The 20,942-nt window shown below is 38.2% G+C and overlaps 3 protein-coding genes across 5 annotated transcripts in view; 2 read left to right on the top strand and 1 right to left on the bottom strand.

Moving 5' to 3' along the window:
- LOC132119151 (synapsin-2-like) overlaps positions 1–20,942 on the bottom strand; it is a 511,637-nt gene that overhangs the window by 62,951 nt on the left and 427,744 nt on the right. The window lies entirely within an intron of this gene.
- On the top strand, positions 135–19,871 carry LOC132119155 (metalloproteinase inhibitor 3-like). Of its 2 annotated transcripts, XR_009426130.1 has the most exons (6): positions 135–360; positions 2,854–2,930; positions 3,020–3,116; positions 3,680–3,798; positions 4,252–4,464; positions 19,756–19,871. XR_009426130.1 is itself a non-coding variant. In XM_059528913.1 (5 exons), exons 1-5 carry the CDS (start codon positions 225–227, stop codon positions 4,402–4,404), a joined length of 582 nt encoding a protein of 193 aa, XP_059384896.1. In that variant the 5' UTR covers positions 135–224; the 3' UTR covers positions 4,405–4,571. The 2 variants fall into 2 exon arrangements, 1 of the variants encoding a protein (XP_059384896.1); XM_059528913.1 differs by lacking the exon at positions 19,756–19,871 and having other exon boundaries at positions 4,252–4,571.
- Positions 13,694–20,942, top strand: part of LOC132119156 (metalloproteinase inhibitor 3-like) — a 386,564-nt gene continuing 379,315 nt past the window's right edge. Inside the window, exons 1-5 of one of the 2 annotated variants that reach the window (XM_059528914.1) lie at positions 13,702–13,921; positions 18,329–18,405; positions 18,485–18,578; positions 18,937–19,055; positions 19,544–19,749. In XM_059528914.1, the coding sequence (XP_059384897.1) occupies positions 13,786–13,921; positions 18,329–18,405; positions 18,485–18,578; positions 18,937–19,055; positions 19,544–19,696 (579 nt within the window). In that variant the 5' untranslated portion in view covers positions 13,702–13,785 and the 3' untranslated portion in view covers positions 19,697–19,749. Of the gene's footprint in view, positions 13,922–18,328; positions 18,406–18,484; positions 18,579–18,936; positions 19,056–19,543; positions 19,750–20,942 lie in introns of those variants that run through there. The other variant, XM_059528915.1, reaches the window with a different exon arrangement.

Here is a 20,942-nt window from a genome sequence, read left to right as displayed (position 1 = left end):
ATCCTGATATTTTTTGTACTTTACTCACTGGATGCGATTGGGCAAGTTTTGAGTAGCTTAGGCGCGTTTTGTTGTAAACCCTGGCAACCTTGTTAATGAGGTCAGATGGGCGGGAAATATAAGAGCTATATAAGATGCTACGATCTAGATCTCTCTAGAGAAAGAACAAGAAAGCTCTATCTGGTCATTAGCTTAAGTATATTGTTTAATCTTGTGCTGTGAGTATGAGTGTCCCGCTGTCTGCTGCTGTTACTCTAGGACTGCTGTTCTTCCTGTCTGTGGGACTGAACGAGCAGGTGGCCGAGGGCTGTAAATGTCTTCAAAGACACCCTCAACAGGTGTTCTGCGAGTCTGATATTGGTAAGTTAAACACATTTGTAGCTAGTAATATTATCCATTAACTTTCCCTGGTGACCTAAGGAAATGAACCATGCTCCAACTCTAGTAAGTGCAGTGCTTTTTGGCTGATATATATTTTTTTTCATGGTTTTATCGTAAAATGCTTGTTCTTTTGCGTGATTTCTGAATGCTTGACTAGAATCAGACAACTGTATTAATAATGCCATAGAACTTATAGCTACAAATAGATTCAAGATGCACGTGACAAGTGATTTGAAGACTTCTGTCCAGGGGCGCCCCCAAGGGGTGGCCAGGGGTGGCCAACTCTGGCCACCCCTAGGATTATTTGCAGTGGGTCCTATTAATTTAAATGCAGAATGTAAATTCACAATAGTTTAAGAAGTGAAAAAAAAGTGCAGCACCTGCTGCAGCCACAGTTTTGCTTCTCTGAGCAACATTTAAAGTGTTTCGTTCCTGAATGAATCAACCGTTTAAATGATTCGGTTCAATCGCAATGACTCACTTATTAACAGTGACTCGCTGCCACCTATTGGCGGTTTTAATTTCACATTTAATGGAACCTTTTCATTTTTTAAATAATTTCAAACATCAGTTTTCAATGTTTTATCTTTAAAATATCAAAACATTATTTATTCATTTGTAACTGCAGGTTAAAGTATTCCATGTTCCACGGAGCTGCATTAAACAGTGTGTAAAAACATCTAAATAGCACTTCAGATGCAGCTTCTGTTTTATCTACATTGCAAAGATCAATTTTGTTGATACTGATTGCAAGTATTTAACCTAAATTATGGTGCACAGTTTTAGAAACAATGGTGTAAAAAAAAAAAACCGGTGTCAGCACAATTAAAAATAAGATATCAACACTATAACACTCAGCAAAATAGTGTAATTATCGTTATATATATAACTTTTTGTCTATATTGCAAACCCTTAATTTTTTCTTTATTTTAATGTGCCACCCCAAAAATTTACTGTGGCCTCATTTGGCCACCCCTGTTAAAATCTTCTGGGGGCGCCACTGCTTCTGTCCACTAGATTTGTCAAATGAGGCAGACATGTATTGTACCATTTCAAGGTTTTTTTTTTTATTTTATTTGAGATGATGCACAGTTACGACCAGTGGCTAGTAAAAACTATGAAAAATTCAGACAAACTAATTCCCATTAAAGATGTATTCGTGTGTTGTCCTGGTATTCTCTACATTGTGGGACATGTCTCGCCACATGAATGATATTATAGGCAGTGTTTTGTAAAAAACAAATAATGACACATTTCAGCCGGTCAACCTTCGTGAAAATGACATCTCGCACATACAGTAGTAGGCTACAATAAAGTGGTGTGTGTGTGTGGGTTTTTTTTTTTTTTTTTTTGTCCCTCTCGGTGCTTGACGGAGTTGTTTTGCTGTTGCACCCGCGTCTTGAACAAGAAACTAAAAATGCAGCGCTCCAGTTGCAAGTTCAACTTCGGTCTCATAACCGGTGTCATCTTCCATTTCACTGCCACAGACGCGTCCTTTATTATCAGCCGTTTAGGACGAAGTGTATTGTCAGCTTCACGCGCGAACAGGCATTTCCCCAAACAGCCACAGGCCAGATTTTCCGCCACAGTAAAGGGCTTAATAACGAAAACGTTTATTGATGTTTTAATTTTGTTTCATTTTTCAGTTATGGTGTTTTATTCCAGTTTACAAAAAAATGACCAATAGTTTAAGTCTTTCGTAAACAAATTGAAACTATCCTTGGTGAATTCCTCCTCGACTAGCTGATGAACCGAGCCATACCACCCTGCAAAAGTTTAACTCGGAGCCTTTTTTTTTTTTTTTTTCTAGCGCTTTGCCCTGTCTAAATTATGGAAACATTACATTAGCCTACTTCACCTTAGACTTTATCTCCACCGCAACATCCACTAGCTACAGCAACCGTAAACGCAGTAGCTAGCCTACCGCCGGTCCCTATACACGGAGTACGCATCAGCGTAGGGCACCCACTCCCAGAGGTGGCACCATCCCAGTTGCTCAGAAAAGGGGAAAAAAAACATGCACTATTCTCCCATCCGCGCTCGCGACCGCTCGCACCTCATGTCTGCGGCTGAATGATCATAACTGATGGATGGACCTCTATGCCCGGTAAAGGACATCAGCAATCCGGTGCAGAGAAAATAAATCTAAAAGTATATGTTAAAAAAAAAAAAAAAAAACGGGTATAAAGTTGGCTTGACGTTGGATGTTCGAGAGTCTCAAATTTAAGGACCGTCTCTAAAGTTACATGCGATACTGGTATACACTTTTCTAATGTCAGCAATTTTTTTTTTTTTTTTTTTGAATGAGATTAATAGAAAAATATGTATTGGTGTTTCCCAATTTGTTCCAATGTTGTCTGCTTCCTTGCGTTCTTTCACGGTCCTTTTGGGTTTAATCTAAAAACTTTAAATATGAAGTATGAACCTGTATTTGTTTCTAAATTTAACTGTCACCTCTGACTTACCCATTAGTGATTCGTGTGAAGGTCATTGGAAATGTGGCCAGCGCTCGCCCCGACTTGGTTGCATACAGTGTCAAAGTTATTACGGTGAGAAAATGTACCTGGAACCATTTCATTCTACGTTTGCCAAGTTTTTGTTGTTTACAAGTGGTGTGTGTTTTCTCATCTAAATTCAGAAGTACAAGCCTTCCAATAAAAAGGCAATTTGGGTCATCTACACAGATAAAACTTCATGTGGCGGTTATCTGGAAAACGGCGAGTATCTGCTGTCAGGTAAAGTCATTTACTAATCTAAAGGCTGAGTTTGAGTTGACACCGAACACCCTGATGCTGGTTGTGAACCTCAGTTGAGGCTGGAATATACTTCACATGTTATGGCCTGATCTGGAGGAGTCTGTGCAAGTCCGAGCCAGTCTGCAGATGTTGGCCAATCTGCGTTTTAACATTTCACAGTGAATTCAACTAGTCATCTGAAGCTAAAAAACTGAATAGATAATCACACATTTGATATGGAGTCTATTTTAGAGCATTGTTTTCACTTGTGTGTCCTAGCAACAAGAGATTTGTGTGTTTGGGATGAGTTCAGAGTCTTGTGTATTCCAACCAGATCAACTTGGCCTTTTCCATTTTAAAAGCTCAAAGCATTTGAGAACTTTAACACCTTTCATAAGTAAACTGTAATTGTCCTCAACGTTACATTCCTCAAAGAAAAGACTCAAATGGAGTAATGAATCTCAAAGGTTTAATGAGTGAGGACCTCTCTAGGTTCAAACTTGCATGTACAGTTAAAAAAAAAAAACTGTGTATAAATATAAAAAAAAATTATCTCCCCTAAGGACATGTTGTGGATGGAGTGATGGTTTTTGGTTTATGTGACCTTGTGTGGCGTTGGGACCAACTCTCCTCCGTTCAAAAGAGGAACCTCAACATGTATCAGACTGCCTGTATCTGTGAGGTAATTTAAATCCTATTTTTACAATTCACCGTAGTCTGAATTATGCAGAGTTCAGTGCTGTTGAAATCGAGTGGTCTTTTGCCAACCTAAATTGTCATTTGAGTGTCAAGCGCATGCTCAAACCCTGGGCTCGGGTCATTTTCAGGAAGTTTTGTAAAGGATCTTAATGCATCAACAAATTTGACTAGGACATTCCAGATGCCATAGTGGAAGTTCTAGACACCTTTGATTAAACTTGCTTGGTAGAGAAGACCCCAACCATGCAGAGCTAAAAGTCAAACAAGTATCCAGCTCTTCCGAAAATGTGTTGCATTTGCATACTTTGCTTTAATACTTGTAGCCCTTGCATTAGCCACCAACTGTTATCAATGATCTTGACTTGCTTTTGTAGTAAAACCGCTGTAGTAATTTTATGAGCATTGGGAAGTCTTCTCTAAAAACTGATCTCTACAGATTACATCCTGTACTGGAGCGTCCTGTTTGACCAAGAATCTTCAAAGAAAGTGTCTGGTAGGAGTCAAGAACTCCATCGGTCTTGGTTATGAAGAGGCTCTTCGGGCTGTTTGCCTGCCAGGCAGACACGGCTCCTGCAGATGGCAAAAGTGATTTAAAAGTGACCACAAATGCTCCTAAAAATGATGCCCTGAAGACCAAGTGCAACAGCCAGTTTGGACATTGGTTCTTTAGAATGTTCTTGAATTTAAACTTTACTGGAGCTTTGCAATGCAGTTTTCATGGAGATGCTGTTAAACCATTAAACTGTCTTGCATGTACAGTAAAAGTGTCTGTGTATTTAATTGGAAATGGAAGCAGGTGTATAAATCTGGATGTTCTTGGTGCCAATGCTTTATATCCCAGGGGGTTACTTGAACCTACAGAAACGGCATACTAGCTTGTTTGCACAGTGTGGAGAGCTGATAATGATTTTGAAGGTGTTACACTGAAACACTGTGTGCTGCATAGACGGGTTGCTACTGAGATTTAATTTTTGTCCACTGATCGAGTCAAGTCACCTTTATTTATATAGCGCTTTGAACAAAATACATGGCATCAAAGCAACTGAACATTCATTAGGAAAATAGTGTGACAGAATGACCAAATAAAATGGTTTGTTCTGAGGAAAAGTCAACTTCAATTTAGGTTTGTATTTCACTTAGTTTCCATGGCCTGTATATCAGGAAATGGGCAAATTATACTCTGCATATACATAACCAAAAAATCCTAATGGTAGGGTTTTTTTTTTTTTTTTGGGAAGTTTCATCCAAAGTGACTTAGTCCCTAGCATCACAGCAGAACCAAACTTTTGAGAAGTAGTACACTAATGCTAATACTAAAAACATTCTAGTTTCATCTCTTGCAACTACATTTATTCATTTAGCAGATGTTTTTATCCAAAGCGACTTACAAATGAGGACCGTGGAAGCAATCAAAAACATATATCAATGATTTCTAAGTGCTATAACAAGTCTTGGTTAGGTTAACACAGTACATGTAGCATGGGCTTTTAAATAAAAATAGAATAAAAAAAGAATGGAGCAAGCTAGTGTTGGAGGTCTATATATATATATATATATATATATATATACACACACACACACACACACAATTGCATAATAGATGCAAAAAATAGAATACAAAAAGATTAGAAAGGTAGTTGGATTTTGTTTTTTAAAGAATAGAATTAGAATAGTGAGTGTTAGAAGGTCAAATAAAGCTGGAAGAGATGGGTTTTAAGCCGATTCTTGAAGATGGCTATGGACTCAGCTGCTCGGATTGAGTTGGGGAGGTCACTCCCCAGGAGGGAACATTTAATTTAAAAGTCTGTAAAAGAGACTTTGTGCTTCTTTGGGATGGCACAATCAAGCGACGTTCACTTGCAGAACGCAAGCTTCTAGAGGCACATAAGTCTGAAGTAACAAATTTAGGTAAATGGGTGCAGAGCCAGTGGTAGTTTTGTAGGCAAACATCAATGCCTTGAATTTTATGTGAGCAGCTATTGGTAGCCAGTGCAAATTGAAAAACAGGTGTAACGTGTATTCTTTTTGGCTCATTAAAAGTTAATCTTGCTGCCGTGTTCTGGATTAGTTGTAAAGGTTTGATAGAACTGGCTGGAAGACCTACTAAGGGGCCATTGCAATAGTCCAGCCTTGACAGAACAAGAGCTTGAACAAGGAGTTGTGCAGCATGTTTTGAAAGAAAGGGCTTGATCTTCTTGATGTTGAATAAAGCAAATCTGCAGGATCGGACAGTTTTAGCAATGTGGTCTGAGAAAGTCAGCTGATCATCAATCATAACTCCAAGGCTTCTAGCTGTTTTTGAAGGAGTTATGGTTGATGTGCCTAATGACAGAACCTAATGATGCCATGTAGACAGAGAAAAGTTGTCCAAGAACTGAGCCCTGAGGCACCCCAGTAGTTAGATGTTGTGACATGGACACCTCATTTCTCCAAGATACTTTGAAGGATCGATCTGATAGGTAAGACTCAAACCATTGAAGTGTGGTTCCTGAGATGCCTTTTGCCAGTAGGATTGACAGGAGGATCTGGTGGTTAACCGTGTCAAAAGCAGTGGACAGATCAAGCAGGAACAGTACTGAAGATTTGGATTCCGCTCTTGCCAGTCTTAGAGCTTCAAAAACTGAGAGCAAGGCAGTCTCAGTTGAATGTCCACTTCTGAAGCCAGATTGGTTGCTGTCAAGGAGGTTGTTGTTAGTGAGAAATAGAGACTTATTTGAACACAGCTCGTTCAAGTGTTTTTGCAATGAAAGGAAGAAGGGAAACTGGTCTGTAGTTCTCTAAAAGAGATGGGTTGAGGGTGGGTTTCTTAAGTAGTGGAGTTATACGAGCCTGTCTAAATGATGAGGGGAAAACACCAGTGTGGAGAGATGTGTTGATGATGTGAGTGAGTGCAGGTACAACTGAGGGCTGGCCTGAAAGATAAGGGGCAAACAGTGTCTAAACAAGATGTAAGAGTGGAGCAGAAAGTATCAGTAACACTGTTAGCATCAAAAGATGGTAACAGTTTAGGGGAAGGAAGTGAAGATGAAACCATTTCAGATAGCTGGGAGGGTGAAAGTGTGCATAGGTTACGTTGAAAGATGACATGTGGAGGGGTAAGTGATGTGTCAGGGACCATGTTGAGGTTAAGAGTGAGGAGGAAGTGATCCAACATGTGCAGTGGAGTAACCAGTACATGATCAGTATAGCAACTAGAATTTCTTTAAGTACTTTCATAATCATCTCTTGTCTTTGGAGTTAAAGTGCGCAGTCAATAAAACTGTTGGTTCAATGTTTTTGATGTCCATGTGTTTGTCAAACCATCAAATTCCCAGTGAAATACTAATTCATGTGAGTTTTTCCAGGTGTTTCTGAAGTGACCTCAAGGTTAGATAATTGTAATGCTTTATTGGGTGGTTGTTCTGCATGCTTGATAAACTCCAGCTAGTCCTAAATGCAGCAGCTAGAGTTTTTACTAGAACCAGGAAGTATGACCATATTAACCCGGTTCTGTCAACACTGCACTGGCTCCCTATCAAACATCGTATAGATTTTAAAATCTTGCTTATTACTTATAAAGCCCTGAATGGTTTAGCACCTCAGTATTTGAATGAGCTCCTGTTACATTATAATCCTCAACGTCCGCTGCGTTCTCAAAACTCAGGCAATTTGATAATACCTAGAATATCAAAATCAGCCCTGAATGTCAGGGGAGACCAGGACAACTACATGAGCCCCAGAGACAGATCCACAGCCAAGACCTTGTCTCCTAGATGACCACCAGGACAAGACCACAGGAAACGGAGGATTCTTCTGCACAATCTGACTTTGCTGCAGCCTGGAATTGAACTACTGGTTTCGTCTGGTCAGAGGAGAACTGGCCCCCCAACTGAGCCTGGTTTCTCCAAAGGTTTTTTTCTCCATTCGGTCACTGATGGAGTTTTGGTTCCTTGCCGCCGTCGCCTCTGGCTTGTTTAGTTGGGGACACTTAATTTCCAGTGATTTTGTTGACTTGATTGCACAGATACTATTTAAACTGAACTGGATGAGTTCAATGATGAACTGCCTTTTTGCTTTATCGACACACTATTTTCCGATTGAATGCTGTTCCATCGCTTTGTTACAATCCTTTCTTTCCCATACGTGTTAAAAAGCGTTATATAAATAAAGGTGGCTTGAGTTTACTATATATATATATATATACACATATACAGTACAGACCAAAAGTTTGGACACACCTTCTCATTCAAAGAGTTTTCTTTATTTTCATGACTATGAAAAATGTAGATTCACACTGAAGGCATCAAAACTATGAATTAAGACATGTGGAATTATATTCAACAAGTGCTAAGCATCTCTCGGGGAACTCCTTCAAGACTGTTGGAAGACCATTTCAGGTGACTACCTCTTGAAGTTCATCAAGAGAATGCCAAGAGTGTGCAAAACCGTAATCAAAGCAAAAGGTGGCTACTTTGAGGAACCTAGAATATGACATATTTTCAGTTGTTTCCCACTGTTTTGTTATGTATATAATTCCACATGTGTTAATTCATAGTTTTGATGCCTTCAGTGTGATTCTACAATTTTCATAGTCATGAAAATAAAGAAAACTCTTTGAACGAGAAGGTGTGTCCAAACTTCTGGTCTGTACTGTATATATATATATATATGTACACTCACCTAAAGGATTATTAGGATCACCATACTAATACTGTGTTTGATCCCCTTTCGCCTTCAGAACTGCCTTAATTCTACGTGGCATTGATTCAACAAGATGCTGAAAGCATTCTTTAGAAATGTTGGCCCATATTGATAGGATAGCATCTTGCAGTTGAAGGAGATTTGTGGGATGCACATCCAGGGCACGAAGCTGCTGTTCCACCACATCCCAAAGATGCTCTATTGGGTTGAGATCTGGTGACTGTGGGGGCCATTTTAGTACAGTGAACTCATTGTCATGTTCAAGAAACCAATTTGAGCTTTGTGACATCGTGCATTATCCTGCTGGAAGTAGCCATCAGAGGATGGGTACATGGTGGTCATAAAGGGATGGACATGGTCAGAAACAATGCTCAGGTAGGCCCCACACCATTACACCACCACCACCAGCCTGCACAGTGGTAACAAGGCATGATGGATCCATGTTCTCCTTCTGTTTAAGCCAAATTCTGACTCTACCATCTGAATGTCTCAATAGAAATGGATGTTTTTCCCTTTTTACACCATTCTTTGTAAACCCTAGAAATGGTTGTGCGTGAAAATCCCAGTAACTGAGCAGATTGTGAAATACTCAGACCGGCCCGTCTGGCACCAACAACCATGCCACGCTCAAAATTGTTTAAATCACCTTTCTTTCCCATTCTGACATTCAGTTTGGAGTTCAGGAGATTGTCTTGACCAGGACCACACCCCTAAATGCATTGAAGCAACTGCCATGTGATTGGTTGATTAGATAATTGCATTAATGAGAAATTGAACAGATGTTCCTAATAATCCTTTAGGTGAGTGTATATTCAGGGTGAAAGCAGCACAAATATATGTACTTCATCTAGTCAATACATTTCTACAGGTATAGACAAATAGTGTATTGCAGACATTTTTTGTATGTATAAAAGCTGTATGTATACATTATCGCCCCTCTACTGGATGAGTTTAATAAAGTTTATGCTTGTTTTGAGGCTGACGACACCCCGCATATAGAGATCGCTCCTGCGGCTGCTGCAGAAGAGCTGAGAGATATAAAATGATCCTTCCCCAACAGGTGAATATCCGCAAGGCTGCGGGTCCTGATGGCATCCCAGACCGTGTGCACTGAGCATGCGCATTACAACTAGCTGGGGTTTTTGCAGATATTTTCAACATCTCCCTCTCTCTGTCTGTCCCTCTCCACTATTGTGACCATACCAAAGCAAAATAAGATCATATGTTTAAATGACTGGAGGCCCGTTGATCTGACACCCATCTTCAGCAAGTGTTTTAAGAGACTCGTCAGAGACTACACCTGCTCTGTGTTGCCTGCCTTACTGGATCTGCTACAATTTGAATATCATAGCAACCGTTCCACAGATGATGCTATTGCTTTCACGCTACACACTGCTCTCTCCCAACTGGAAAATGAGAACACCTATGTGAGGATGCTGTTTGTGGACTACAGCTCAGCATTTAACACCACAGTGCCTGCCACACTTGTTACCAAGCTCTAGACTCTGGGACTAAACAGATCTCTATGCAGCTGGATCCTGGACTTCCTGACAGACAGAAGTCAGGTGGTCAGAATGTTCAACGCTGACACTTAAAAGTGTTGCTCCTCAGGGCTGTGTCCTCAGTCCACTCCTGTACTCCCTGTACACACACGACCTGCATGACATGCAGCCACACAAAGCTCCAACGTCATCGTCAAATTCGCTGATGACACAACAGTGATAGGCCTGATCACCGACAACGATGAGACGGCTTACAGAGAGGAGGTGAGCACCCTGACTAAATGGTGTCAGGATACACATCAGTGAGGATCTCACCTGGTGTACACACACTGATGCAGTGCTGAAGAAGACACACCAGCGCCTCTTCTTCCTGAGACAGCTGAGGAAGTTTGGAATGAGCCCCATCATCCTCAGATCATTCTACACCTGCACTATAGAGAGCATCCTGACGGGCTGCATATAAATATAACATTTCTGTAATCTGTATAACCTACTAGTCAACCGTTTTTGAGCAGTAAGATTTTTGTTTTATAAAAAAAGTCTCTTTTGCTTATCAAGCCTGTATTTATTTGTTCTAAAATACAGCAAAAGCATTCATGTTGTGAAATATTTTTACTATTTAAAATAACTGCTTTCTATTTGAATATATTTTAAAACTGTAATTTTATTTTATTAATTATTTTCAGCATCATTCCTCCAGTCTTCAGTGTCACATGATCTTCAGAAATCAGAATAATATGATGTTTAGATGCTCAAGAATTCTTTATTATTATTATTATTATTATCATCATCATTATTTAAAACAGTTGAGTACATATTTTCAGGATTCTTTGATGAATAGAAACATCCAAAGATTAGCATTTATGTGAAATAAAAAGCTTTTGTAACATTATACACTATATCATTCAAAAGCAATTAATACTTTTAATTATGCAATGATGCTTTAAATTGATCAAAGGTGATGATAAAGACATTTATTATGTTACAAAAGATATCTTTTTCAGATAAATGCTGTTATTCTGAACTTTCTATTCATCAAAGAAACCTGAAAAAAAATTATATTCTGCTGTTTTCAACATAATAATAATATTTTTTTTTTTCTTTTGAGCAGCAGATGAGAATATCAGAAATATTTCTGAAGGATCGTGTGACTGGAGTAATGATGTTAAAATGGAGCTTTACATCTCAATAAATTACATTTAGAAATATATTCAAATATAAAACCGTTATTTTAAATATCCTAGTAAAAATATTTCAAAATCTTACTGTTTTGCTGTACTTCGGAGGTGAGCAGAAGAAACTTCTTTAAAAAAAATAAAAATAACATTAACACTCAAAAACTCAAAAACACAAACACTTTTGACTGGTAGTGTATAGGTTACTTAAATTTTTCTCTAATTTCTAGCTTTTAATTGGCTTAGAAATGTATAACTGTTGTACAATATCAAATAATAATGTTTTGTTTATATACTACAAGCATTTTTTTCATCACATAATAAGCCAGAATAGTTTCTATACTGTAATAAATGCTATGTCAATCAGCACTGCATTGTTCATAAACGCTAGACGTTTTTGTCCATATTAAGGGATATTCTGGAATGACTTTCTGATGAAGAGTCAGATCTAATACACCCTACTGCACCCTCCTACAATACTGTATACCACACGCTACACCTTAAAATGATAGTTCACCGAAAAATCTGAATTATGTCATTAATAACTCACCCTCATGTCGTTCCAAACCCGTGAGATCTCCGTTCATCTTCAGAACACAGTTTAAGATATTTTAGATTTAGTCCGAGAGCTCTCAGTCCCTCCATTGAAGCTGTGTGTACAGATCCCGCAGATAGAGGCGCAGTGACACACACTCGAAAACACATAAATAATTGAAATGTAGAATATATGGGTATGTATGAAAAAATCTGAGTCTGTGGTCTGCCGTAGGTCAGTCTCGCTATAGACACCAGTTTTGCTTCACAATCAGGGTGGTCTCGTCCTGAGATTACTTCATTTATCTGCATTGACTCAAATATGTAATATGAGGGCCATAAAATGGATACAGTAAAATGTTTAAAATTGGATTTTATTAGACCATTAGACTGTGTATCAGGCCAAGCCACATTATTATATTTTATGTGTCTTTGAAAATGACAGAAACAGAGCTTTAAATCACGGTTATGGGAACAACGTTATTTAAATGTGTTATGGAAGTGTCATGTTATTCAAAAAGGAAATAAATGCGTCAATAAGAAACTGATTAATAAATAACTGAGCTCAACCACAAAAAATACATTTGTTTGTGTAATAGGTTAAATTGCCTTCACACAACAGCCAAAAGCATTTCCTCATTTTTCAGTAAAGCCGACGTATATGAGCTGCTATATGGATCTAACGATGTATGAAGTCTTTGATATTCTGTGGTGGTTCACAGCAGTGATAGAAATTTATCTACCAATAAGTTTAAATTGTTTTTATGAGCTTTAAAAAAAAAAAAATTCTTGCATATAATTAGTCGATTAGTTAGAATAATGAGACATTTGAGCTGTTACCAAGCAAATGGTATAAATATCAACTAAATTAATCTTTACAATGCAGAAGAAACACAGAAGCTGCATCTGAAGAGGTGTTTAGATGTCACACTGTTTAATGCAGCAGATGGACCTGGGATGATTTAACCTGCAGTTACAAATGCATAGAAAATGCTTTGATATTTTAAACAAAAAACCATAATGTTGCTCAGAGATACAAAACAGTGCTTTGGCAGTGTTTTGAGTTATTTATTTTGAGCAAAAACAGGCAATAACTTAAGTATCTAAATTTACTTTTTCTTTGTTGAATTGTATTTTAATATCACATCATTTTAATATCACATTTGAAATCATGTGGATTTTTGAAGAAAATAAATGACATTGATATATAAATGATATAAATTATATATATATATATATATATATATATATATATATATATATATACTATATTAAATGATATAAATTATTTATATATACTATATTAAATGATATAAATGTATATATTTTCTACTGGCATATCTTGAATTTTGTGATATTTGGAATTACTTTAATAAACTGAATCAAACAGTGAAAGAACGCACTGTAAATGCACATACACACTAGTCCAGGAGTAGGCAAGCTCTGTCCTAGAGAGCCACAGTTCAGCTCCAACCCTGAAGAAAAAACTTCACATACCTGTATTTTAGTAATCCAGAACGGATTAATGATCTTGTTCAGGTGTGTTTGATTAGGGTTGAAGCTGAACTCTGCAGGTCTGCGGCTCTCTAGGACCGAGCTTGCCTGCCCCTGCACTATGGCTTGGTTGGCATGATACACAGTCTACTAGTCAAAGGAAATCCAATTTTAAACATATTTTACTGTACCCATTTTATGGCCCTTATATTACATATTTGAGTTAATGTATTGTCAAACTGGTGATTTTTCTTTATTTGCTGGTGCTTTTTCTATTTCTATGCGTTTTCCTAAATCGCCATGGGTTTAACTCTCTCGGCCACCGTGATACTGAGGTGTGGTTCATGAGCAGTGTTGCCAAATCCTGATATTTTTTGTACTTTACTCACTGGATGCGATTGGGCAAGTTTTGAGTAGCTTAGGCGCGTTTTGTTGTAAACCCTGGCAACCTTGTTAATGAGGTCAGATGGGCGGGAAATATAAGAGCTATATAAGATGCTACGATCTAGATCTCTCTAGAGAAAGAACAAGAAAGCTCTATCTGGTCATTAGCTTAAGTATATTGTTTAATCTTGTGCTGTGAGTATGAGTGTCCCGCTGTCTGCTGCTGTTACTCTAGGACTGCTGTTCTTCCTGTCTGTGGGACTGAACGAGCAGGTGGCCGAGGGCTGTACTTGTGTCCAAAGACACCCTCAAAGGGTGTTCTGCGAGTCTGATATTGGTAAGTCATCGCATGCATGGCTAACTAAACAGGAACGGCTATAGATACCATATACAAATCTAAAGGTCGCATGCTGCTTTGAAATAAGAAACTAGACATTAGTTTTATGGAGAGCAGTGTTGAGCAGTATAACTAGGGTTGCACGGTTTCGGCTCCAATGCTAGTGTTGCCACTGTTTTTTTTTTTTTTTAAACTGTAGTATATAGTATAGCGGCTCCTTCGTAAATAATGTCGAGCAGTCGCTAAAATCCTGGAACACCTGTGCCTTCAAATAGACTAGCGATGTTTTTGTTTTTTGTCGCCTTGCTGTGGTGCCCTCTTTAATGGCGCAAAATGCGGTGTAATAATCGCGCCTTCCGCCGGTTTCACACTGGATGAGCGGGAGCCGCAAGTCTGCATTGCTTCCACACTGGGAGCGTCTGTCGCGTGCCGCTGAACCGCGCGCGTGTGCTGCAAATAAAGACGAGTAGGTACCGTTCATTCGGTCACGTCCTTCAGGTTTTCTGCGACAACGATCTCATATCCTCTGATATGCACTTACACTCGTATAACGTGCTATATAGTGTAGTTTGCTTGGAAATCTCAACTAACTACATTTTTAATTCAAACGAGCCCAAAACACGTGTTTTTGTGCGTCCTAAGGAAGTGTAGGCCTATTAATTTCTTTTCCCTGCGTTGAATGTCATAGTGTGGTTGGGGAAACGCGGAACAGCTCACTTTCACTTCTTGGTGAAATTTTATTTCGTGCATGTCGGTTTTGCTCCATAACCATGCACCGTGGCTTTGATTCAGTGAGCAGTGCAGCAAGGTGTCAGTGCAGTAGGCTACTGCTAGGTGTTTGATTTGGGGTTTGAGATAACTGCTTTAACTTATTAACTAGTGTTTTTGTCTCTCATATTTAATTCAACCTTATCCCATTTTGTTTTAGTGAACACAACTTGACATTTTAGCAAGGTAATTTATAACCGTACAGCAGTATTCGTTCTGGCGACCTTTTTTTACTTATAGATAGGGTTGGTCAACCATGTCCTGTTTTTGTTTAGTTAAGTCTACGCTCTAAAAAAACCCTGGGTTAAAAACGACCCAATTTGGGTTATTAACCCAAGGGCTGGGTAAATATTGGACAGAACCCACCTTGGGTTAATTTTACCCAGCAAATTGGGTTATTTAACCCAGCATAAGAGGTTGGGTTTTTTATTTTTTTACTTCATAAATTAATGTTTACAGATTAACTTAAATCCTCTAAACGTTTCTAAAATCAACACAACCACTGGTTTGCATGTTAAGTTCCTCTTTAATTATAATTTTACATAGTTTTTTTTTTATAGGCTATACATATTGTCCATATTTAAACTCGTTTAACAAAAAATAAAACTAAAAATTAAACGTTAAACCGAAGTAATTTACGTGTTAACCAGTCTGTTCTGTTTCCACCGTAACTGCGCCGCGCTGGTTCTCCAGCCCGAGCTGGAGTCGTGTTCGGCGGGGAACTTCACACGCCTGAGGCCGCCCTCCTGCATTACACATAGCCGGAATATACTGCGATTTTGCTTTTATAACCTGCCCGAAAACAAACCGTAAACCGCTCTGAGGAAATATTTGTATTCCGTATCTTTATGAATAAAATCGTTTACTTTATGCAAAGCATCAGCCTTTTCCATTCGTTAAAGGTGATTCCCGTGCGTCTGTATCCCAGATAGCACACGTCTGCAAGATGTCTGTTGATCTGGAGAGCATCTGCTGTCTAAAAACCTCTGACAGACGTCTTTCAGATGTCAGTTTTGCATACATTCCAAATCATAAACCTCTTCTAGGGATCTAACAGACATCCATTTGACATCTAAAAGGAAACGTCCTATAGATGTATTGAAGCTGAACAAACGCTCTAAAAAATGCGTCTTGCCGCTGGGTTAAGTCTGACTCTCCGAGTAATACAAAAACTACCCAAACATTGGGTTGTTACGTTTGACCCAGGAGCTGGGTAACACAAACTACCCAAACACTGAAAAATAACCCAAAATACTCAACCCAGCATTTGGGTTAAAATAACCCCGGATTTTTTTTAGAGTGAATGAAATGGATGAGCGTTTGTCAAACTTTCATCACCTGAATGGTTAAATGAGTTTGTTTTAATTTATTTTATTTTTTATAATAGTAATTTGTCACTAAGTGCTTTCCATTGTATGTACTGTATTCTGGTACTTTTAAGCACAAATCGCGTGAACTTGTACATGGTGTATTTTACCCCATCTAGTGTACTGGTTTATTCTAGGATTTCTACACTTATGAAGACCGCTAAAACAAATTAAAAATATAACTGAAATTCTAAGTAATTCCAAAAGGCAATGGACTGTCTATTAAAACAACGGTGGAGTATTTATTCAGCAACCACAATCCCACACAATTATTCGAGATCTCGTGACCAAAGACCGACTGGCCAAGTAGTTGGTTAAACTCCAGATTGTTTTCAGCCAGATTGTTTGACATAAGCAAAGAACCAAGGAGAAAATGTATCCTTGTAACAGTGAAGCTCTGAATTTTTCATAGTGGGTTTTTTTATTTATTTTTTTACCTTTTGATATTTGGCAACTGCAGTCATGACCGTTCTGAATTTGAGCTCTCGCCATCATAGGCGCCGATTTATGTTTTTCTCCGTGGGTGCTCAAGGGCGCACGCCATTTAAAAAATAAAAAAAAATAGACTAGGCTATTAAAAAAATATTGCATTTCAGAACCTTAGGCTAATGGACAGCGGCCGATACAAACAAACACAACAGCGTCACTTCTCAAAAATACAAACAGGATTGGAGATGAAAAGTTTAACTGACACGTAACCGCTAATGCGTTCAGCTTCTTGGGAAATTAATGTTTTGTAAATATTGATTAAAAAAATATTGCGAAAGGACATCGTTTCCATTAACCGATTGTTGCGACTAAAATAATGAGTTTCTGGGAATGTCTACCTCATTTATGTTTCGAGGTGTCTTTTGATAGTGGCATGGCTTTTCTTTGAGGTTTCGAATCCATTATTCATATAGGCTAAAAAAATATTTTTTTATTTTATGTATTTAACAAAGAACTCGTATTCTGTCCAAAAGTAGGCTACTTTTGTGTCCATTAGTTTTTCCTCTTTTAAACCGTATATAGGCCTATACTTGAGCAGAAAAATGTTCCCATTTAAACCCTGTTACGAACTTTAAGGAGTCTAGGGAATGTACCGTAACATTTACATATTAACGTACTGCTGGGTATGAAATGAGGTGGAAGAACATGACAGACAAAACTTTGAAAGAGAAAAAATACTGGACGTTTATTCACAAAAAGCCAAAGCCACTAGATCCAGTAAAATAACAATAATAATGTGCGCTATGTGTATGTACAAGGTGAAAATGTAAAACAAACAAACCATAAAATGGGAAAAGAACGAAAGCGGCGCCAAAGGAAAGAACAAAATATAAGAAAACAATCCTTAATCTAAACCTAATCTAACCAAAGCAAAATGTAGAAAATAAACCGAAATCTTCAGTGCAGTTTTTTTAATAACAAATCTGTCCATTTTAGTCTGATTAATGATTAGTGATTACGGAAAGCAGTAAATGATTACATACTCGCACGGCACTGTATAGTGGGGGATGGGACGTTTTCAGAAACGCTGTGATTGGTGGATAGGATATGGAACATGCATGCGACTGGTTATGTCACTGTCACTGTCAACAACATAACCAATCACAGCGTGGCAGACGCTTCATAGCGCCAACTGCAATGTTTAATTTTAAATAAATGTAGCCTACTGGCAGTCTGGCACTGGCACACGTGGGTGCTCGGTATTTTCCGTGGGTGCTCGAGCCCCGGAGCACCCACGGTATCGGCGCCTATGCTCGCCATAGATTAACGAAATTAACATGGGCGCTGAGTAAAAGGCCCGTTTCGAATGCGTTAAATAAAAAAACCTTGTTCGAGATGCGTCGGTGATGCGCAGACTGATCGGTTGTGATCTGGGAAGCCAAACACACCGACAGTGGGACGAACTCGCGCGATGTTATGACGTCCAGTTTTCTGAATACCGTCGGTTTTTCATAAACTCAGTGATATAAAAATGCGCTGAATGTATGAGGAAACACTAGTCTCATAATTGAAGTGAATTGTGCAGCTTATGTTAAACTTTACATTCAGGAGGAAAGCTGTTAATCTTACTTTTATAATGCATAATGAAATGAACAATTGCAACTTATGATGGGTGTGACAAACTAATGTAACAACTTTCTGGGGACAGTAATGCGTAATATTATGTTTGAAAGGAGTAACTAGTTATAAGTAACTTTTTTTAGTGTATCAAGCCCAGCACTGATGGGGAGTACTGTGATTTTAAAAATAAAATTAACACCGTGACATCTGACTCTTACACTAGTGATTCGAGCGAAGATCCTTGGAAGTGTGGCCAGCACTCGCCCCAACTTACTTGCATACAGTATCAAAGTTATCACGGTGAGAAACTGTACCTGAGACCATTTCAAATTCTAAGTTTGCCAATGCAATGTTTTTATATATTTTTTTTTTAATCCAGACTTTCAAGCCTTTCAACAAAAAGGATATTCAGGTCATCTACTCAACCAAAATATGTGGTGCTCGTCCACAAAACGGCGAGTATCTGCTGTCAGGTAAAATCATTTACTATCTGAAGGCAGAGTTTTCACTCTTTCTCTGTAACCATGTACAGACCCTAGTATATCTGTTCTGATTTTAAATGTCTTGTGTATTTCAGCCAGATCAATTAAGCCTATTGTTACACTTGAATAACTCAAAGTATTTGAGAACTTTAACACCTTTTAGTAAGTAAACCGTGATTGTCCTCTGTGATGTTACTCAAAGAAAAGATTATTATTCCGCACCTCAAACCTTAAAAACCCCCATCTCAAACGAACATGGTGTAATAAGCGAGGGCATCTCTAGGCATGAAGTTGTGTATATACGGATAAAAATAAGAAAAAGTAAAAAAAAATTTCTTTCTCCCCTAAGGACATGTTGTGGATGGAGTGATGGTTTTTGGTTTATGTGAGCTTGTGTGGCGTTGGGACCAACTCTCCTCCGTTCAAAAGAGGAACCTCAACATGTATCAGACTGGCTGTATCTGTGAGGTAATTCAAATCCTATTTTTACAATTCACCGTAGTCTGGATTTCAACAGCACAGAACTCTACATAATTCAGTGTAAATTTTTTTTTTTTTTTTTTTTTTTTTTGCCCAACTACACTTTCTGCCATTTTGTCACATGTACTCATATCGTGGGCTCCGATCATTTTCAGGAAGTTTTGTAAAAGACTTGTATGTTTAATGCGTAAACAAATTTGACTAGGACATTCCAGATGCCATAGTGGAAGTTCTAAGCACCTCTTATGATTTAAACTTGCTTGGTAGAGAAGAACCCAACCACGCAGAGCTAAGTCAAACAAGCTTCAAGTCTCCAGATCTTCCTCAAATGTGGAGTAATTACTTGGCTTTGTAATTAATGTGGAGCCCTTGCGTTAGCCACCAACTGTTATCAATGATATTGATTTTGTTTTTGTAAAACCGCTGTTGTCCCGTTATGAGCATTGGGAAGTGTTCTCTCAAACTGATCTCTACAGATTACATCCTGTACTGGAGCGTCCTGTTTGACCAAGAATCTTCAAAGAAAGTGTCTGGTAGGAGTCAAGCATTCACTCAGCCTTGGTTATGAAGAGGCTCTTCGGGCTGTTTGCCTGCCAGGCAGACACGGCTCCTGCAGATGGCAAAAATGATTTAAAAGGAACCACAAGCTCCTAAAAATTATGCTCTGAAGACCAACTGCGTCGGCTAGTTTGGACATTTGGTTCTTCAGAATCCTTAGAACATTCTTGAATTTAAACTCTACTGCTTTGCAATGCAGTTTTCATGGAGATGCTATTAAACCATTAAACTGTCTTGGATGTAAAAGTGTCTGTGTATTTAATTGGAAATGGAAGCATGTGTATAAATCTGGATGTTCTTGGTGCCAATGCATTCACTAAGGAAATGAGCTGAACTATAAATGCTATTTGTGCCATGCACCATTTTTATTGCTAAAAATCATCCTTGTGTTTTAACGTCTATATATATAAAAATCCCTAAAAACTTAATGGTTCTAAAATAGTTCTCAGATAAATATCTTAGAATATTGTTGGTCTCTGTTTTCCACTGACCAAATATAGTCGTGGCCAAAAGTTGAGAATGACCTAAATATTAGTTTTCAAAAAGTTTGCTGCTAAACTGCTTTTAGATCTTTGTTTCTGTGATGTACTGAAATATAATTACAAACACTTGTACTGACAATTACATGACATTTATGCAAAGAGTCAGTATTTGCAGTGTTGGCCCTTCTTTTTCAGGACCTCTGCAATTCGACTGGGCATGCTCTCAATCAACTTCTGGGCCAAATCCTGACTGATAGCAACCCATTCTTTCATAATCACTTCTTGGAGTTTGTCAGAATTAGTGGGTTTTTGTTTGTCCACCCGCCTCTTGAGGATTGACCACAAGTTCTCAATGGGATTAAGATCTGGGGAGTTTCCAGGCCATGGACCCAAAAAGTGTTTTTTGGATTTCCTGTGTTTTTTCATAAAGGCAGTGGCAAAATCAACATGACAATACTTTTTGTTCTACAAATTAAACCACACACATTCCAAAAAATATTTTTGATAGTTTGTATTTGCAAGAAAAAAAATCTAAGTAGTGTCATGTTAATTTTGCCACTGCCTTTACTTTATGAAAAAACACCATTATATAAATTCACAAAAAAATCTTGAAGGAATCCGGGGCAGGGTTTGGATGTTCTTCCTTCACCCTCTCTGTTAGACAACTCTAAAACAGTTTCTTTTTTTTTTAACAGACTTTATTTCATTAAAAAAAAAACTCTTCAAGTATTACTTTTCAGGTTTTAGTATTAATAATAGCAATTTCAGTAAAGTTGCTGGTTTGATTTGTTTTAATAGTGCAGTTTATGTGCACTCTGTTCTTTTGTCAATATCA

Source organism: Carassius carassius, chromosome 38 (genome assembly GCF_963082965.1).
Source record: "Carassius carassius chromosome 38, fCarCar2.1, whole genome shotgun sequence".
Taxonomy (NCBI): Eukaryota; Metazoa; Chordata; class Actinopteri; order Cypriniformes; family Cyprinidae; genus Carassius; species Carassius carassius.
The sequence above is the reverse complement of the archived record's forward strand: the minus strand, read 5'-3'. Positions and strand labels throughout refer to the sequence as shown.

What these genes read in the sequence shown, in the direction of transcription:
- LOC132119155 (XM_059528913.1), top strand. Translation starts at nt 225, where the DNA reads ATGAGTGTCCCGCTGTCTGCTGCTGTTACTCTAGGACTGCTGTTCTTC. An exon ending in GTTCTGCGAGTCTGATATTG is followed by an intron (nt 361 to 2,853) that starts GTAAGTTAAACA and finishes CTTACCCATTAG; the next exon opens with TGATTCGTGTGAAGGTCATT. An exon ending in AGACTGCCTGTATCTGTGAG is followed by an intron (nt 3,799 to 4,251) that starts GTAATTTAAATC and finishes TGATCTCTACAG; the next exon opens with ATTACATCCTGTACTGGAGC.